This window comes from Rattus rattus, chromosome 14 (assembly GCF_011064425.1).
Source record: "Rattus rattus isolate New Zealand chromosome 14, Rrattus_CSIRO_v1, whole genome shotgun sequence".
NCBI classification, from domain to species: domain Eukaryota; kingdom Metazoa; phylum Chordata; class Mammalia; order Rodentia; family Muridae; genus Rattus; species Rattus rattus.
The window spans coordinates 53,522,605-53,540,045 of record NC_046167.1 but is presented as its reverse complement, the minus strand read 5'-3'; the positions used below and the strand labels follow the sequence as shown (position 1 = coordinate 53,540,045).

The 17,441-nt window shown below is 44.3% G+C and overlaps 1 protein-coding gene across 1 annotated transcript; it reads left to right on the top strand.

The window, feature by feature from the left end:
- Positions 1–1,104: 1,104 nt before the first annotated feature.
- LOC116883434 (enoyl-CoA delta isomerase 2, mitochondrial) lies at positions 1,105–17,088 on the top strand. Its single transcript, XM_032884573.1, has 10 exons — positions 1,105–1,235; positions 1,915–2,077; positions 4,232–4,330; positions 4,681–4,869; positions 6,713–6,782; positions 7,552–7,651; positions 8,975–9,095; positions 14,381–14,470; positions 15,798–15,941; positions 16,560–17,088. The coding sequence occupies exons 1-10, from the start codon at positions 1,192–1,194 to the stop codon at positions 16,713–16,715; spliced, it is 1,176 nt and encodes a 391-aa protein (XP_032740464.1). The 5' UTR covers positions 1,105–1,191; the 3' UTR covers positions 16,716–17,088.
- Positions 17,089–17,441: the final 353 nt, after the last annotated feature.

Below are 17,441 nucleotides of genomic sequence, written 5' to 3'. Positions count from 1 at the left end.
CTTCTCCAAGGTCTTCATAAGAACCGGGAGACCCGGTCCTCCAACAGAGTGGAGATTAGAACTCTGGGGAGGCCTTGAGGAGGATTCTGCCATTCTTACTCTAGTACAGAAAGGAAACTCTCAAGGGATGTGCTGGGTATCTTTGACTGCGCTGTAAAGTAGTTCAAAAGTATGCCCATTGGTCCGTTTTAAAAATGTAATTTTTCTAAATTTTAATTTTACTTTGTCTAGTTATTTAACTTTCTTTATGTAATTGGTTTTGCATACCTGTATTACGCACATCATCTCTGTGTCGGATGACTGCTTAGGTCATAAGATGGATCTGTTCCCCTGGAACTGGAATTATGAATGGTTATGGCCCACCCTGCAGATTAAGAGACACCAAACCCCAAGAGCCTCAAGTATGCTCAAACAGCCTAGTCAACTCTCTAGCCCCACCAAGTAGCTCTTCCGGGGCTCTCTAGTACTCTTAGCACAGAATCCAAACTCCTTAACGTGGGCACAGTGATCCTCAAGCTCAAACACCCTACTCAGAGTGGTTCCCTTTCCTTTCCCCAGCCCAATCTTCAGCCAGACACTGTTTATAGGATGTGGCCTCTGCTAAGCAAGAGAATCACCTTCAGGGCAAACGCCTACATTAGTGCTACTTATTACAATTTCATGTTCAGCTTAAATTTTATTGTGCAAGATAAGCATATCCAGGAACAGTCTTGTCCATTTAATCTTTTAAACATATGTTCCATGACCTTCAACTGAGCGTACTCAGGAACGTGCTCCTAACTGATCATTCTGGAAATGGTCCGGTTTCTAAATGAATATGTTTAGACTCTCCGATTAAAATTCCCAGAGCACAGTGATCCGCCTCCGTACCCTGACCCTCCTGCGCCAGATCTTACTCCAGTCACCTATGTACACAGTTGGACCCGGACCAGGCATACTAGGCTCCTCCTCGAAACCCGCCCATTCTCAACTCGGAAGGAGCTGCCAGTCACACCCCTGCCCCAGGCTCTCTTCCAAGGACTGCTCGGCCCGCCTATTTGTCCCAGGGTCCGCTCACGGCCGGAGCTCACATCCTGGCTCCGCCCTCAGCCCCGGGCTCCGCCCACGCCCGGAGCGCACCTCTGGCTCCGCCCCCTCACAGTTTCAGCTGGGCCTAAGCCTCCGAGCTCAGTTTGACCTCAGCTTCCAGCTATGGCGGCAGTGACCTGGAGTCGGGCGCGGTGCTGGTGTCCGAGGTAAGCTTGCAGCCTCGACTGTCCCTCCCAAAGTCGCCAGCGAGGTTTGTCGCCCGCCCACGGAGCCGCCCGCTTTGTCGTCTGTCTGGCCTGGCTGAGGGACAGCAGGATATTCCTTTGGCGATTTCCCAGCGAGAGAGCTCTAAAGAGTGACCTCGAAGGTTCTTCTTCTGCTGAGTCCCAAAGGGTAAGGATGGACGCGCTCCGGTCGCCTCCGTCGGTCCCTGGGGCACCCAGGCCTCCAGGCCCATCCCGGAACTTCCTAGGGCACACAGTGCCTTGGCTAAGGTGACACTTTGTCCAATATTGCTAGTTAGCTCTGAGCGCTGCTGGCTCGCAATCCGTTATCACCAGTGTGAGGTTTCAAGCAGTAAGTTCACTTTGTTAAGAGAAGTGGCTGGAGAGAGTGACCCACATGTAACAATTCAAAGAACTATGGAGCAAAGGTTGGAAACCGCATGCATGCGGTAAAATCAGCGGCTTGAGAGACTTTCTCAAAAGGCAAAACTTATGCTCCATTTGAGTAAGTGTGCACTACAGTGTGTGGGGAGTCGGTTGCTTACTTTAGGGAAAATAGTGCAGATGCACGCCGTTCTGAGCAGTATGACTTGGAACCAATCAGTAATCCTGTTGCTGCAGAAATGGAGGGCCAGGAAGAAATAACAACCACTGTTTGAAGTCTCCTGCAGGTCCTCAGATTACCAGTGACTAAACTGCACCTAGGCAGACCAGCCATGAGAGCCACTCAGCAGGACTTCGAAAATGCAATGAACCAGGTGAAACTCTTGAAGAAAGACCCAGGAAATGAAGTGAAGCTGAGACTGTATGCGCTGTATAAGCAGGTAACAGCCTGAGCTCTGTTGGAACTTAAACGCGTTTTGAGCAAGTGATTCCTGTAGTTGACATGTTTCTAATACGCAGCTTGAACGGTTTCTAAGGTGTGGGTTGCATGGCTGATTCCCCTTTGGCATATATGTATGCAGGCTTTGTTTTGTTTTGTTTTTATATTAGACCTTGATGTGCAATTAAAGCACAGAGTAGCCTCCTCTGCTTCTCTCCAGAATAAAGAGATTTGGAAAATATCACATTTACATCCACATGTTTGGAGCCTGCTTGAGTCCTTCCCGAGGAGAGTAATTCACTGGGGCAGTTGGGAAAACTTGAATATGGACCAAGTTTTACCATTACGCACCAGTGTCCTGGTTATTGTTAAATGGTGCGATGATTGATTATATAATAAAATGTTGGTGTTTCAGAGAAATAGTAAGTATTTAAGGATGAAATAGTATGCTTTTTGGGATGTTTGAAATTAATTAAATTAAAAACTATAATCAGTGAAGATATAAGGTAAAATTTAATAACTGCTCAACTGATTAATTGGCTACCATAATTCATATGTATGTGGAGGTCTGAAAATTTCTATAACCTTTGAGGAACTAAAGGTTATAATGGCAAAGACTTCACTCAGATGTCTGCCAGCCTGGACTTCTTTGTTATCATTTACTGTTTCTATCATTTCTGCCTGGTGATGAGTGTGTCTCTTTATCGTGGGTGTCCTGGTTGTTTTGCTTTGTTTCGTTAACTTGGCATAAGCTAGACTCATCTGGGAAGAGGAGGGGCTCATGGATTAAGAGAGTGCCTCCATGAGACTGACATGTCTGCAGGTCTGTTGAACATTGTCTTGATTAATGATTGGTGCAGAATGTATGAGAGAGCAGGCTGAGCAATCCAGGAAGCTCACCCTCTGCCACCACCAGCTTCTGCTTCAGTTCCTGTCTCCAGGTTTCTGTCTTCATTGTCTGCCCTGACTTTTATGACTGATGGAATGTGGCCCGAGTGCTGTGAGCTAACATAAACCCTGTCCTCCCAAAGTTTCTTCTCGTCATGGTGATTTATCAAAGTAATGCACACCCTAAGAAAATGTGCACCTTCAAGAATTTTACTTGTCCAAAAAGACTTGGCCCTAAGATACTAGGAGGTATTCTCTAGCTCTGAGAACTATCTTTCACGCCTGGAGAGTCTAGCAGAGGATTTAGGGTACAGTGTGATCTTGGGATAAGCAGGTTCACCTGTGGGTTAGGGCTCTGGCAGAGACTAGACACAGAAGTTGCAGAGCGTTTCTTCTTTGGCAGTACTCCACCTATTGTCATATGTCCCTGACTCCTGGAGAGAGGCCAATAGTAATGCCACACTGGCTTCTCCTCTGAACTCTATCCTGTGAGCTTTTGCCTTGGGCTTATTTAACTCTCTTTCCTTTCCCTGGGAGGAACTATGGCTATGAAAACCACAGCTTGCAGGGTCCCTCCAGTCTTTCTAGTGGATTTGAACTGAGGTGATCTTAGAAACAGTTTGTCAGGAGCTAGCAGCAGTCAACAGTTAGGGTGGAGAAAGGCAAGGACAAGAAACAAATGGAAGCCACTATGTGAAGCCTCTGGCAGGTCCTTAGGCTCCCCATAGCAGAGAGAAGAGCAGCCCTCTGTGAATGTGGTTTCCTATAACGTCCCAGATGGCTGTCTCCATATGGTGACTTTATCTGTGTGAGGTCAGAGCCTCCACCTGTGAGCTTCAAAGCCTCCTCTGTCCCCTGGTAACTAACTCTATTACAACTGAGAAATTTTACATTGTTTAAAATCCCTTCAGAAAAGTAGCCAAGTGGGGTACTTTATTCAACTCAGGATACCTACTCTACCTACCCACTAAAAGAATTAAAAGTTTTCTTTTTATTTCCTGACATGACCCTCAGATGAACTTCCTGAGGACTAGGAACTGTAATGCTGCATCACTACCTGAAGCACGCCCCCTTGAGCAGTTAGCAGGTGCTTACCACACCTACCAATGGGGCTTTGGAACACAGTGCAGACTTCCAAATGTTCTGTAACTTTTGATGACTGACTCCGTATTTTCACTCCCTGTGAAAACTGACAAACTCTTAGGGTTTTAGAACCACTTTCTCGAAAACTTTCTCTGAATATTAATCCCCGCTGTGCTCTCCACAGGCCACAGAAGGACCCTGCACTATGCCTAAACCAGGTGTGTTTGACTTTGTCAATAAAGCCAAGTGGGATGCATGGAATGCTCTGGGCAGCCTACCAAAGGTAAGTTTGTTTCCTGGGATTAACTAGACTATTATTATTAACTTGAAGTCACCAAAGGCTTTTTATTTTTTCCAGCAAATCTGTTATCAATGAGCGTTTCAAATTTTTTGATTTTTTTCCCCCTTCACTGTTGTACCCTAAATTTGGCCTTGAACTCAATCCTCCTGCCTGAGCCTCCCAGTGGCTAGAATTACACATATGGATCACTTCTCCCACTGCTACCGAAGTCGTTATGTTCCTCTGTCAAATCAAAGCCCCTCCTCTTGGCTGCATAGCTGTTTCTATTAGCATAGTACACTTCTCAAATTGCTTGTTTTGAAGACTGAAGGTCTTTGTCACCCACTCCTCAGGAAACTGCCAGGCAGAACTATGTGGACCTCGTATCCAGTTTGAGTTCCTCATCTGAAGCCTCGAGCCAGGGAAAGGGTGGAGCTGATGGGAAAGCCCAGGAGTCCAAGGGCATCCTGGTAACGTCTGAAGGTGGCATCACAAAGATCACGTTCAATCGGCCCTCCAAAAAGAACGCCATAACCTTCCAGGTGATGCTCTTGCCCAGGAACTGGACACCTTTTGCTTCTATTTCTCTCATTTAAACTTTAGGCATTGTTGTTTTGTTGTTGTTGTTGTTTGTGTTTGTTTGGTTTGTTTGCAGAAGATTGGCATGATTGGCTTCATGCTTCACTCATCAGAGCTGGGCCTTGTTTAGGATGTGTATATTTCTGGCAGGCTCTACATATACAGTAGTCAATGAAGCTTTGCTGTGAATGGAAGCAGGAGTCGGTTAAATCAGTCTCAGGGAAAGGGCATTACTAGGGGATGCACTGAGGCCGCTTAAGGGGAGCATAAATCCCAAGTCTTTCCCATGCTGGTGGATCCTTATTTCATATAAGGGGAAGGAAGTAGACAGACATTCTGTTGTCAGACGAGCAATAATTGCCCTGTTTGAATGAGCGGCTTTGAAGGGCGATTTTAAATTTCCCCTTGAATGATGATAATAAGTTAATCACTTGAGCCCCTCGTTCTTGATATTTCAGGGAGTTTAACATATGCTGGGAGGTGAACATGGGTCAAGGCTGCCATCTGCAGTGTAGGACAACATGCTAAATCGAAACTTTAAGAACCTTGTAAATTTGCTCCTGTGCCTTCTAATTGATACAGCGTTTAATTCTGAGAACATTGTGTATTTCCTCAGAGTCACTTCTGGGTAAGGAGGGTTCTTACAGCTACAAGCTGTAGCAACAAGAGTCAGGACATCCAGAACAGAGAACCCTAACACCATTAGTTAGCAAAATAGTTCAGCAGGTTAAGAAGTAACTTGGCAAGTTCTTACAGCTGGTAAGCAGGAGAATCTAAATTGATCCATCTCTTTCCTGGCCCTGGTTCTAGCCAGTTTGTGTCTTGGCTGCTGTTGTCTCCTTTACAGTGATTCTCAGGAATTCTTTCCCATCCCCTGCCTTGAGGGAAACAGTCACCATTTTACATACTTTTACTTTTCCAGTATCTTTATAAATATCCACCCTCCTCATCACTCTTCCCCACATTGAATTTTACTAAAGTAAAACCTATTCCAATATTGAAAACATACTAAAACTATGGCAGGATTTTCAGAACATTCAGCGGACAGTGCCCTTGTGCCCTCACAGTGTCTCAGGAGTCCTGCCTCTGGCATTAGTTGTCACTTCCCAGACTGCCCAGGGCACTTACCCTTTCCTGAAGCCACAGCTGAGATGCTGTTTCAGGGACAGTTTTCCCAGCCACCTTCCCTCTCACTTGCTGGAGGCAACCTCAAGAGTTCTAGCAAGCCGTGTGCTGGCCATGCCCTTGCCTTACCCATCCCTGCTGGAACACATTAACTGTTCAGCCACAGAGGGAAAGGACTGGGTCTCTTCTGTTCAGTTTTGGACAAAGTGGTTATTTGGTACTTCTGCCACAGCACCTGTGCGCCCAGGAATTGTCAGGGGAATGAAAATCTTCTCAGGCAGCCTCTGTTTTGGCCGTCAAAATAGAATTCCTAGGTCTTCAGAGATGGGTCTGTCCTTAAGAGCACTCGCTGCTCTTACAGAGGACTTGACTTTGTGTCCCGGCACCCGCACCGTGGTTTACAATCTTCTGAACCTTCAGTTTTAGGGGATCTGCCACCCACTTCTGATCTCCAGAAGCACCGGGCACAACACAGTGCACACAAACAGACATGAGGCAAATAGCCTGGTATTCCATTAGGTGCCATTTACAGGGATGCGGAGAGGTGGCTGTCTGAAGTAGAAGGCCAGTTCCTCTGTTTGGCACTGTGTTGAGGAAGGGTTGCAGACTGATGAGTGGCTTAGCACGCTAGGTGATGATCTCATTTTTCTTGTTCTTCTTCCTATCTCTGCATTCACATAGATGTATCAGGATATTATACTCGCGCTTAAGAATGCCAGCACGGATGACACAGTCATCACCGTTTTCACAGGTAAGACCACCGCCACACTTACTCAATTTCTATTTTAGGGCATCTCGTACTAGGTGGAGACATGAATGCTATTGCTCGAAGGCCTTTTCCAGCACTTCAGTGGTTTGACTCATAAATGTACCATGTTACCATGGACATAGTGTAACCAATCTTCTATAATTACTCTGTCTGGTAAAACATAAGCCCAAACCTGAGAAAGGAAAGCTCACGGTGCGATTCACAAGAACAACAGCAGCAAACAACTCATCTGTCTAAAACAGATGGACTTCTTACTACCTGTGCATCTGCTCAGCAGTGAAAAGAAACAGATGCTTGACCCATGGCCTTTAAAGCATGGCTATCGAGGTCAGTGAAATACAGAGTGCACATTGTTCACATCAGTTGCATAAGTCCTATAGTATTGACAGAAGTCGGCTCTGTCCACAAAGTCAGAAAGTAACTTCCTTGGGGCAGCTGGGATGACAGGCTAGGAAGAACATCTGGAATATTCTGAGCTGCCCTAAACACCCCGAAAGACCAGTCCCATGGCATGGAATCATCTGCCATGCTGTATGTAGTCACACCATGTCCAGTTACTTATGTTCTTTAACACCCACATCTTGCTAGTCCCTGGTGTGTTAATGAGATTCACCAGTGTGCTTCTAGTGGGTGGCCCAGAGCCCTGCACACAGCAGATACACAACAGCTGTAGGATGAGTAGCTACATGAGGGAATCGTGCCTTCCACTGAAGGTGTGTGTTTAGTAAAATGTTGACTGTACTGTTCCCAGGAGCTGGTGACTACTACTGCAGTGGGAATGACCTGACTAACTTCACTAGCGCCTCTGGGGGGATGGAGGAGGCGGCTAACAAGGGTGCTGAAGTACTGAGGTAAGACTGACACTTGTTTGATCCTCCAGAGTTAATCCTTTCCCCCTACTTTTGTGTGTCTGTCTGTGGTGTGTATGCATGCATGTGTGTAGATGTATGCACATGTGGAGTCTGAGATTGATGTCAGAAATCTTCATTGTTTTTCCCTAAGACCAAAAAAAAAAAAAAAAAAAAAAAAAAAAAAGTGTGGGGGTGGGGAGAGAAAAAGGAAAAGAAAACAAAAACAAAAACCACTTAGGGGAGGGAACAGTCTATTCCTCTTACATTTCCATATCACAGTTCATCATCAGAGGAAACAAGCTCAGGAACCTGGAACCAATCCAGAGACAATGGAGGAATGCTGCTTGCTTATTAGCTTGCTCCCTCTTGGCTTGCTTAGCTTTCTTCCTTATAGCATCTGGGACCACCAGCCCAGGGGTGGTACCACCCACAATGGGCTGGACCTCCCACATCAATCACTAATTAAGAAAACACTTTGCAGACTTGCCTATAGCTCAATATTATGGAAGTGTTTTCTCATCTGACAGTCTTTCTTCCAAATGACTAGCTTCTGTCAAGCTGACATAAGTCTAGACAACACACACTTTCACTTGACTCACTGAAGCAAGACCTCTCAAAGCCACAGCTCTCCCTCCATGTCTTGCTAGCTGGCTTGCTCGAGGTTTCCATCTCCACCTTCTGAGGCCAGAAGGACAAGCAGGCCTCCACACCCACCCAGTTTATTGGGCTCCAAACTTCACTCCAGTCCTCCTACTTGATTGACAGGTGTTGTAAATGATGAGTCATCTTCTCAGCCTCCCAAAAAGAGCTCACTCTTGACACATCAGTACAATGCCCACTCATCTATGCTGGCACACTGCATTGTGATTCCCCATCAGCTTCCTCTCTTCATCCTGCCCTCTCCATGGGATTAACTGGAAAGTGAGAAAGAGCAGCGGGAGTGTGAGTTCTCGAGCATGGGTGGTGTGAGCAGACAATGCCAGTGAACGCTGGCAGCACACTGGGAGTGGTCTTGGAAGTTGTTGAAGGAGGCCTGAGGCTTCAGCCTCCCTGTCCTCTGAGTCTCTCGGTCTCCCTGTGCTGGAAGGTGGGGTCATGCACTCAGTCATCCTACCTGACCCCCTTGGTCACAGCTGGACCACAGTCCTGAACTCACAGCCCAGAGCGTGGAGTCATGGCCTGATATTCCCTTAGGTGCAGTTTATAGGGATCCTCAACCAATCTGGAGAGGCGGCTCTATACAGTGATATCACATCTATACATTTCTATAGTTAGTGGTACCACTTTGGTATGTTTAATGATTTTCTATTTCTATTTCTTTAGGGAATTTGTAAACACTTTTATAGACTTTCCCAAGCCTCTGGTTGCAGTAGTAAATGGCCCAGCTGTGGGAATCTCTGTCACCCTTCTGGGACTATTTGATGCTGTCTATGCATCAGACAGGGTAAGTCTCCTTCCACAGACATAGGTCAATCAGTGTCCTGACTGTGGCTCTCACTAAGTATATTACAGGGGACTAACGGTTGTGCTGGTTAGTTGGTTTTTTGTCAACTTGACACAAACTAGAGTTACTTGTTAAGAGGGAACCTCAATTGAGGAAGTTTTTCCTTCTTCAGATTGGTCCATGGGCATGTTTGTGGGGGCATTTCCTTGGTAAATGATTGATGTGGGAGGGCCCAGCCCACTATGGGCCAAGCCATCACTGGCCAAGTGGTCCTGGGTTGTATAAGAAAGCAGGCTGAGCAGACCAGTAAGCACTGTTCCTCCCTGCTTCCCGCCTCTGCTTCTGCTTGTGTTCCTGCTGTGGCTTCCCTCAGTGATGGACTGTAAGCTGTAACCCAAATAAACCCTCTCTCTCTGTTGCTTTTGGTCAGTGTTTGTCCACAGCAACAGAAAGCAGAGCGAGACAGTGGTGGGTGCCGAGTTTAGACAGTGGTGGGTGCCGTGGTTTAGACAGTGGTGGGTGCAGTGGTTTAGACAGTGGGGTGGGTGCCGTGGTTTTTAGACAGTGGTGGGTGCAGTGCAGTGGGTTAGTTTAGACAGTGGTGGATGCAGTAGTTTAATTAGTCTAACTTGACAGTGTTTTCCTTGATTGTTAATTTTTCTAAATACCAGTGAGCATTGCCCCAACTCTGATGGTTCTATATTTTAATCAGAGTTTACTATTTATTCAATTTTTATTTTTAATATTACCCCCAAATGCTCAGGAGATGATTGAAAGCTTTCAGTAGAGGGACTAACTTCTGTTCAGGTTGCTTAATCTCTCTTCCTAGTTCACAAAGCCTAGTATTCAGGTTTTGAAATGAGATGGGACTGTGGTCTTCCACTACTCTCCCTCTGCTACAGACAAGAAAACTAAAACCCCAAGCACTCCTGAGACCACAGCACAGCTCAGAATCGTGTTTGCTCCTGTGAGTGTGAGTGTGAGTGTGAGTGTGGATGTGTCTCAGCCTGTCAAACCAGCTGGCCTAGAACTCACTATGTAGATAGATAAGGCTTTGAACTCACAGAGATACCCTTGCTTCTGCCTCCTAATTGCTACCATTAATGGTGTTTACCACCACACACCACTTGTACTTGTATTTTATTTTGATTCTTATCATAATATTTCTCTGTGGTGGCCAAAAATAAAATTTCTAAACATATACAAAATACAAAGGAAAGATTTAAGTTAAAAAAAAAAAAAACAAAAAAACGGGTATAAAGGGGTTGTTATTCAGTACAAAAGGCTCTGTATTGGATTCCCAAAACCATTTTTAAAAAATCAGTCTTAGGATGATGGATGGGGTGGGGTGGGAGGATCTTGGCGATATTGTTCAAAGGATACACAGTAGCAGATATGTACTGCTGTAACATCTAATGTACAGTGTCATTATATATACTGAAATGTATCTAAGAACTTTGGCAATTGACTAGATTATACCTTTACCTGGATGGGACCTTTATGACTATTGGTTTCACTGAAGCAGCAGTCTTATGTACGTGTGTGTATATACATATCATACTAATGTATTACCTACCTCAAATATGCATCATAAAACTAATTGGAGAAAAATTACTCATTTCATCATTCAGATGTAAACCAGTGCTAGCATTTGCTCTCCATAACTTAAATCTCACTGGTCATGACTGCTGAAACCAGAGGCTCTTTCAAAGTTGTGTTATCGTAGTAAACATAGATGTGATGACAGTTGTCTCGCACCCAAACCTAGAACACTGATGCCGGAATAGTATATAGGATGGTAGCCATCAGGTTTTTCTGGAGCCTTCTCCTTAGGAGGTGGTAAAGGTTCCTGGCCAACCACTGAAGAGATTCTGTAGGCTTTAACTGAGCTCATAAACAAACACTGTAGTGAACAAGGGGCTCACATCCAACCCTATTAAGGTACCCGTCACCATGCCGTCTGTCTGTGATAGATACTGGTCTTAAATACAGCTAGGGCTAAACATGCTAGTAGGTTCTCTGTCAGCAAATGCACTGCTTCTGTGTGAGTTTTAAATGTGCTCAAATAAGTGTTTACATGCTCACCGTGTGTGGATACTCTGTTAATACACATTACACATTGCACATTTTATACAATACACAGCAGCCCTATGAGGTCCTACTAGGTTTACAGGTAGAGGAACCTGTCACGGGAAGGGTAAGGAACTATCCTACAGCCTTTAACCAGTCTGTTGTTAGAGTCTCCGCCCTTAACGGCAGCCACCATTCTATCTCTGCAAATAAGAATTGCAGTAACTACTCATTGTCAAGTTCATCTGTACCTGTTAGCTATGGCTGACCTTCTTAGTTTTCTGAGTATATTCTTGAAGTTATGGGATGTGTATGTGTATGTATAATATATATATATATATATATATATATATATATATATATTTTTTTTTTCCCCAATACAGAGTTACTCTGTATAATGGTCCTGGCTGTGTTAGAACTAGCTTTGTAGACCAAGCTGACCTCAAACTCACAGAGATCCACCTACCTCTTCCTTCTGAATGCCTAGATTAAAGGCATGTGCCACCATGCCTGGCAGAGTACATTTTATTGACCAAGGGCTCTGGGGTGAAAAGAAAAGTGATACTAATGAGTATTTTATATTTTCATTTGTACGCTGCATACTTTATATGTTCTCACAAATATGCATTAAAATAAAAACCATGTCTTACTATTGGAAATTAAATCTAAGCATTTGTCTACTTCTATCAGTGATTCTCTTTCAAAAATATTTTTATTCATCTAACACATAAAAACAGATTGTTGTGTTGGCTTACACCTGTAATCCTAGCACTTAGAAAATTGAGGCAGGAAGACGGCATGAGTCTGACTAAATGTGCTTGTCATCTCAATCCCAATACTGAAACTGGCTATGGATCTGAAGAAGGCAGGAGACCACTAGGGCAAAATCAGGACAAATGGAAGGTTGAGAAAACAATTTTTTAACTATCCCAATAAAAGCTGGTCATTCCAAAATATTATTAAAGTATATCCATAAAGCAATAGATTAAGGACCAGTGTAAAAATGGGCAGTGAGGAGAAATAGCACACAGGAAATAGTGGCTCTTTAAACTCTGAAAGAGCATTAAAAATAGCCTGCCCTCTAGGGGCCACGCTAGATAGCTAGGCCAGTGAAAGTACTTGCTGTAAGCATAAAAACCGTCTTATAGTTTCTATTGTTGTGATGAAACACCATGCCAAAAGCAAGGTGGGGAGGAAAGGGTTTTTCAGTAGCTTACACTTCACATTATGGTCCATCACTGGAGGAAGTCAGGAGAGGGCTGGAACCTGGAGGCAGGAGCTGATGCAGAGACCATGGAGGAGTGCTGCTTACTGGATTGCTCCTCATGGCTTGCTCAGCCTGCTTTCTTATACTACCCAATGCCATCAGCCAAGAGATGGCACCACTCTCCATGGGATGAGGCCTGCCACATCAAACATTAATCAAAAGATTACCCTACAGGCTAATCTTATGAGAGCACTTTTCAAATACAGTTCTATCTCCTGAGGAACCTCCAGATTGTATCAAGTTGACATAAAACTAGCCAGCACAGTGGCCCACATTCAATTCCTAGGATACACATGGCAGAAAGAGAAAAACCACTCCAACAGATTGACCCCTGGCTTCCTATATGCATGTACATGCATGTGCTCCCATGCACACATACACATATAAATAAGTAAGTGAGACTTTGTAATGCAAAGAGAGGCTGGGTGTAATGGTACATAGGTCTAATCCTGTATTTGGGAAGAAGAGGGACTAGACCATCAAGCATTCAAGGTCACATAGCAAGTCGAAGGCCAGCCTGGACGACATGAGATCCTCTCCCATACCCTTCCTCATCCCTCCCTCCAAAAGGCCAGCTGGGAATGGCAGCTCAGGCCTATAATCCCAGCATTCTTCTGGAAGGCTGAGTCAAAAGAGCTGTTCTAAGGCTGAGACCAGCCTGTGCTACACAGCAAGACTCTATCCAAACATTTTTGTTGTTTCTTTTGTTTTTCAAGACAGAGTTTCTCTGTGTAGTCCTAGAACTCACACTGTAGACCAAGCTGGCCTCAAACTCACAGAGCTTGGCTTGCCTCTACCTCTGTAGTGCTGGGATTAAAGAAGTATGCCACCACCATCTGGCTCAAAAGTGTTTTTATTGAAAGGGAAAGATAAGCCACAGACCAGTAAAAATCCTTCCCATGATCCTTCATTGTAACCTGTGTTCATAAGGAACTTTTTGCAGTACAAAAACAAAAAGACAAAAAAATTTAACTTTAAAAATAGTGGGAAACATGTGAGCAGTTACTTCACCAAGATGCTGTACCTGTGGCTGTTTAGTATACAAAGGCATCATTAATCATGAAGGATATATAAACTAAAACCATGCGGCACCACTATGCATGTAGTGACGTGATTAGGCTACGAGAACTTTTCCTAGTGAGGCCGAATAAAGACATGGACCAGGTGGGGCTCTCCTACCTCAGTGGGAAATGTTGATGGCACAGCAACTCTATTCACAACTACTTTCTTGAGAGAATAAGTCTGAAAGGGATTTTTTTCTGCTTCATTGAGGTGATATTGACCAGTGGGAACTATATTTTATGAAACAAGCCTATGGTTGTGACTGGCCCTACAGATAATGGCCACAGCACTGTAAACGTTAGTAAGGGCACTAACTGGCATCTAGGTCAACGAATGATGACACGTACACACAGTGAGAGCGGCAATAGTGAGGAAGAGGATATCGGTATGCAGTAGAGCTTGAGTGATAGGAACAAGAAGCAGAGGTCTGTTGTGTAGGATCCCATGTGTGTGTGTAACATTCTAGAAACCGGACAAACAGCAGGGACAGAGATGCAGAGTGTGGTAGATGGTACATGGGGATGGTACAAGGAAAAGATTGCCCACAGAGGTTAGAAAGGTAGTAAATTCCTTCTCTATTGAAATCGTTAATGGCTACATAATTTACATGTTTGTAAAAGTCCGTTGATAACACAGTACAAGGGAATTGTGTGTGGTATGGACAGTATACCACGTAATTTCAATTTAAATGTCCTCACCGATTAGGAATTCTAAACTGGACATAGTGGTACACTGTAATGCCTCCAGTCAAGAGGGTGAGGCATGAGATGGTTAAGTTCTAGGCCACAATGGGCTACCAACTCTCAAATACAAACATGCAAATTGGGAGATTAAAACCAAATAGTAATTTTTAAATGCTTTTTCTTTCTTCCCCCATCCCAACTAGGCAACATTTCATACTCCATTCAGCCACCTCGGCCAGAGCCCGGAAGCCTGCTCCTCTTACACGTTTCCGAAGATGATGGGCTCAGCAAAGGTAACTTAGAAAAAACTTAAAATATAGGTGTCGCCGAGGCAAACCTGTATTCTGTCTTCTTTCCCTCCTGCAAGCTTTTAGGATGTCTACTTGTCCTGTGACAAGGAGGAACCAGGCTAAGGGGCGATCTGAGATAAGGGAAGGGTCAGGACGTTCTCTGCAATTCCTAATGCAGGGACAATGTCTGGCAGCTGGTGACTGAGAGCACGAGACCTTGGCCTGCACAGCTGTGTGCCATTATTTGAAGACCTGGAATTAGGAAGTGTCCTCATGTGTGATCACTTCAGGGCCGATGAGCATCATTCACTGAGAGGACATGGTGACATTTTCTCTTTAGGGGCCATGTGAAGGACCAGAAGTTACCAACTCTTAACAACTACATGAAGTCATAGTCACTGTGACCCCCTGTCACAGCTTTTCTGTGTGTGTTGAGACTCCCAAGGTGGCCCTCTGGCTGCTCAGATCAGCTCTGTATTTGTGCAAACCTGGCCATCTGTCCTCTGTGGATGGAGTGACTCAACAGACACTAAGACAGGACTGCAGAGGAAGGACAGAGAGAAGGGCTTAGTAGGCATTGGTTTCCATCTCAGCATGGTAGGAGAGCCTGCTAGATTTTGTTGTGACAGCCCCCTATGCATTTGATATGCATATGTATATGCATATATGTATATGTATACATATGTATACACATCCACTTCTTTAACCTCATCATGCTGCCATCACAGAGACTGAGTTATTAATCAATTAAGCTTTGAAAAGTTGAGCAGAACCAGCTCTTCAAACTTAGAGCATTTGGAATTTGTTCATGTTTTTGGAAGAGAAAGTGCAACTATAGAAAGAACATTTGCTCATAGTCCTTGGTTTTTCTAGAACTGCAATATAAGCCATCCCCAGCCATCCCTGAATCCCTTCATTCACACAGAAGTAAGTTGAGTATCTATACAGATGAAGATATTCAAAGATCAACCTTTGGGACTACCAAAGGGAACCAAATTTTGAATGCTTCCAAAGGTTGACCCAGTGAATGCAACACTTCTGCTCCACCTCCCTTTGTCTTCATTTCAATGTTTAATAGCTCCTGGAGTTCAGGTATGTCTACTCTGGACTTCCCATTCTTGCTGCTTCAATTCAGTCCCTAACAGAATTAGCTGCCCTCCTACCCTTCAAGAGGCAGACCCTCACCCAGTGAGGCCATCGACTTCCCCATTCCTGCAAAAGACAAGCAACCCAGGAGCCATGAGGACATCTGTGTCTCCAGACCCTCAGCTGTTGTAAAGTTGAACCAAGCCTTTGTCATGCTAAGGTCCCATCTTGCTTTGCCTTGCAGGCAGCTGAGATGCTTCTCTTTGGGAAGAAGCTCACAGCAAGAGAGGCTTGGGCTCAAGGCCTTGTCACCGAAGTTTTCCCTGAAAGCACTTTTGAGACAGAAGTCTGGACCAGGCTGAAAACATATGCGAAGCTCCCGCCAAACGTTAGTATTGGGGTTTTATTTTGGGGAACCAGGAAAACGATTTCCAAAGGGGAAAATGTGCCTCAGGAGGGCATATCCTAAAGAAAAAAGACCTTATCTCTAGTTGGCTTAAAGCACATCTAGATTTGGGGTTTAAAATTACTATTATGTTGGGAATTTGATTTTTTTTCCCAAAAGAACTTACCAGATAGATATTTCAGTCTATGCTACAAAGGCAAAAAGGAATTCCTTCATGAGGATAACCCCAGAGGGTGGCAGGAGACACCCAGCTCTTATACTTTGGAATTCAGGGGAGGTGAGGAGTCTGACTGTATTTAGGAGCCTCTCTCTATAGCAGTTCCGTTTCCGTATGTGGCAGCTAGCAACTGATTGTTCTTTCATTCTTGCTGCTGCGTGTGTGATCCTGGAACCAGGAGTTTTGGATTTCATATGGGGCTGTTTAGAAGGTACAATAACAGACCTACCACACATACTATGGTCATCTCTGTGCACATTAAAGGTGTTCTGTTTCACATTGTCTTAGTAAAGTCTAGCAGGATCAGTCTATTACAGTGGAAGACAAAAGTAGACTAATCCTTTTCCTATTGGGATAATATATTGTTGGTTTTGTTCCATCAGTCCATGAGAATTTCCAAAGAGTTAATCAGGAAAAATGAGAAAGAAAAGCTCCATGCAGTTAACGAGGAGGAGTGCACTACTTTACGAGCAAGGTGGCTGTCAGAGGAGTGCATCAATGCAATCATGAGCTTTGTTACCAGAAAGCCAAAGCTGTGAAGTCCACAACAATGGCAAGACTCCTCACAAGAAGGACAGACTGTGAGTTCCAGTTCCAAGGACTTGAATGGCACATACTTCTCTGAGCCTTTTCCTTGATTAACTTAGCAACTATGATGAGATTGCTTCACAGCACTGATAAATAGAACTTTTCATAAATCAAGCCTTAAGAATTCATGTCTGGGGCTGGAAAGATGGTTCAGTGGTTAAGAGCACTAACTGCTCTTCTAGAGGTCCTGAGTTCAAATCCCAGCAACCACATGGTGGCTCACAACCATCTGTAATGAGATCTGATGCCTTCTTCTGGTGTGTCTGAAGACAGCTACAGTGTACTTACATATAATAAATATTAAAAAGATTTTAAACAAAAGAATCCATGTCTGTTTTTGGCAATAGAAAGTCTTACATCTCTTGACATAAATGGGTGCTGTCTTAAACCCTTGGGCAGTGTACTTGGGGACCTGTTTTGAAACATGCTAACATCATATCTCTGACACCATGGTCGCATCCATGACTAAGCAAATTGGACCAAACATCAACAATCTTTGGATTACCGAAGGAATTCTGAGTTGCATTTTCCTTTCCAACGGTCTGACAGAGGAGCAAAACAAATCATCTTCATTTCTACTTGTCTTAGTTTGGGTTTCTTTTGCTGTGAAAAGACACCATGACCAAGGCAACTCTTATAAAGAAAAGCATTTACTTGGCGGTGACTTACAGTTTAGT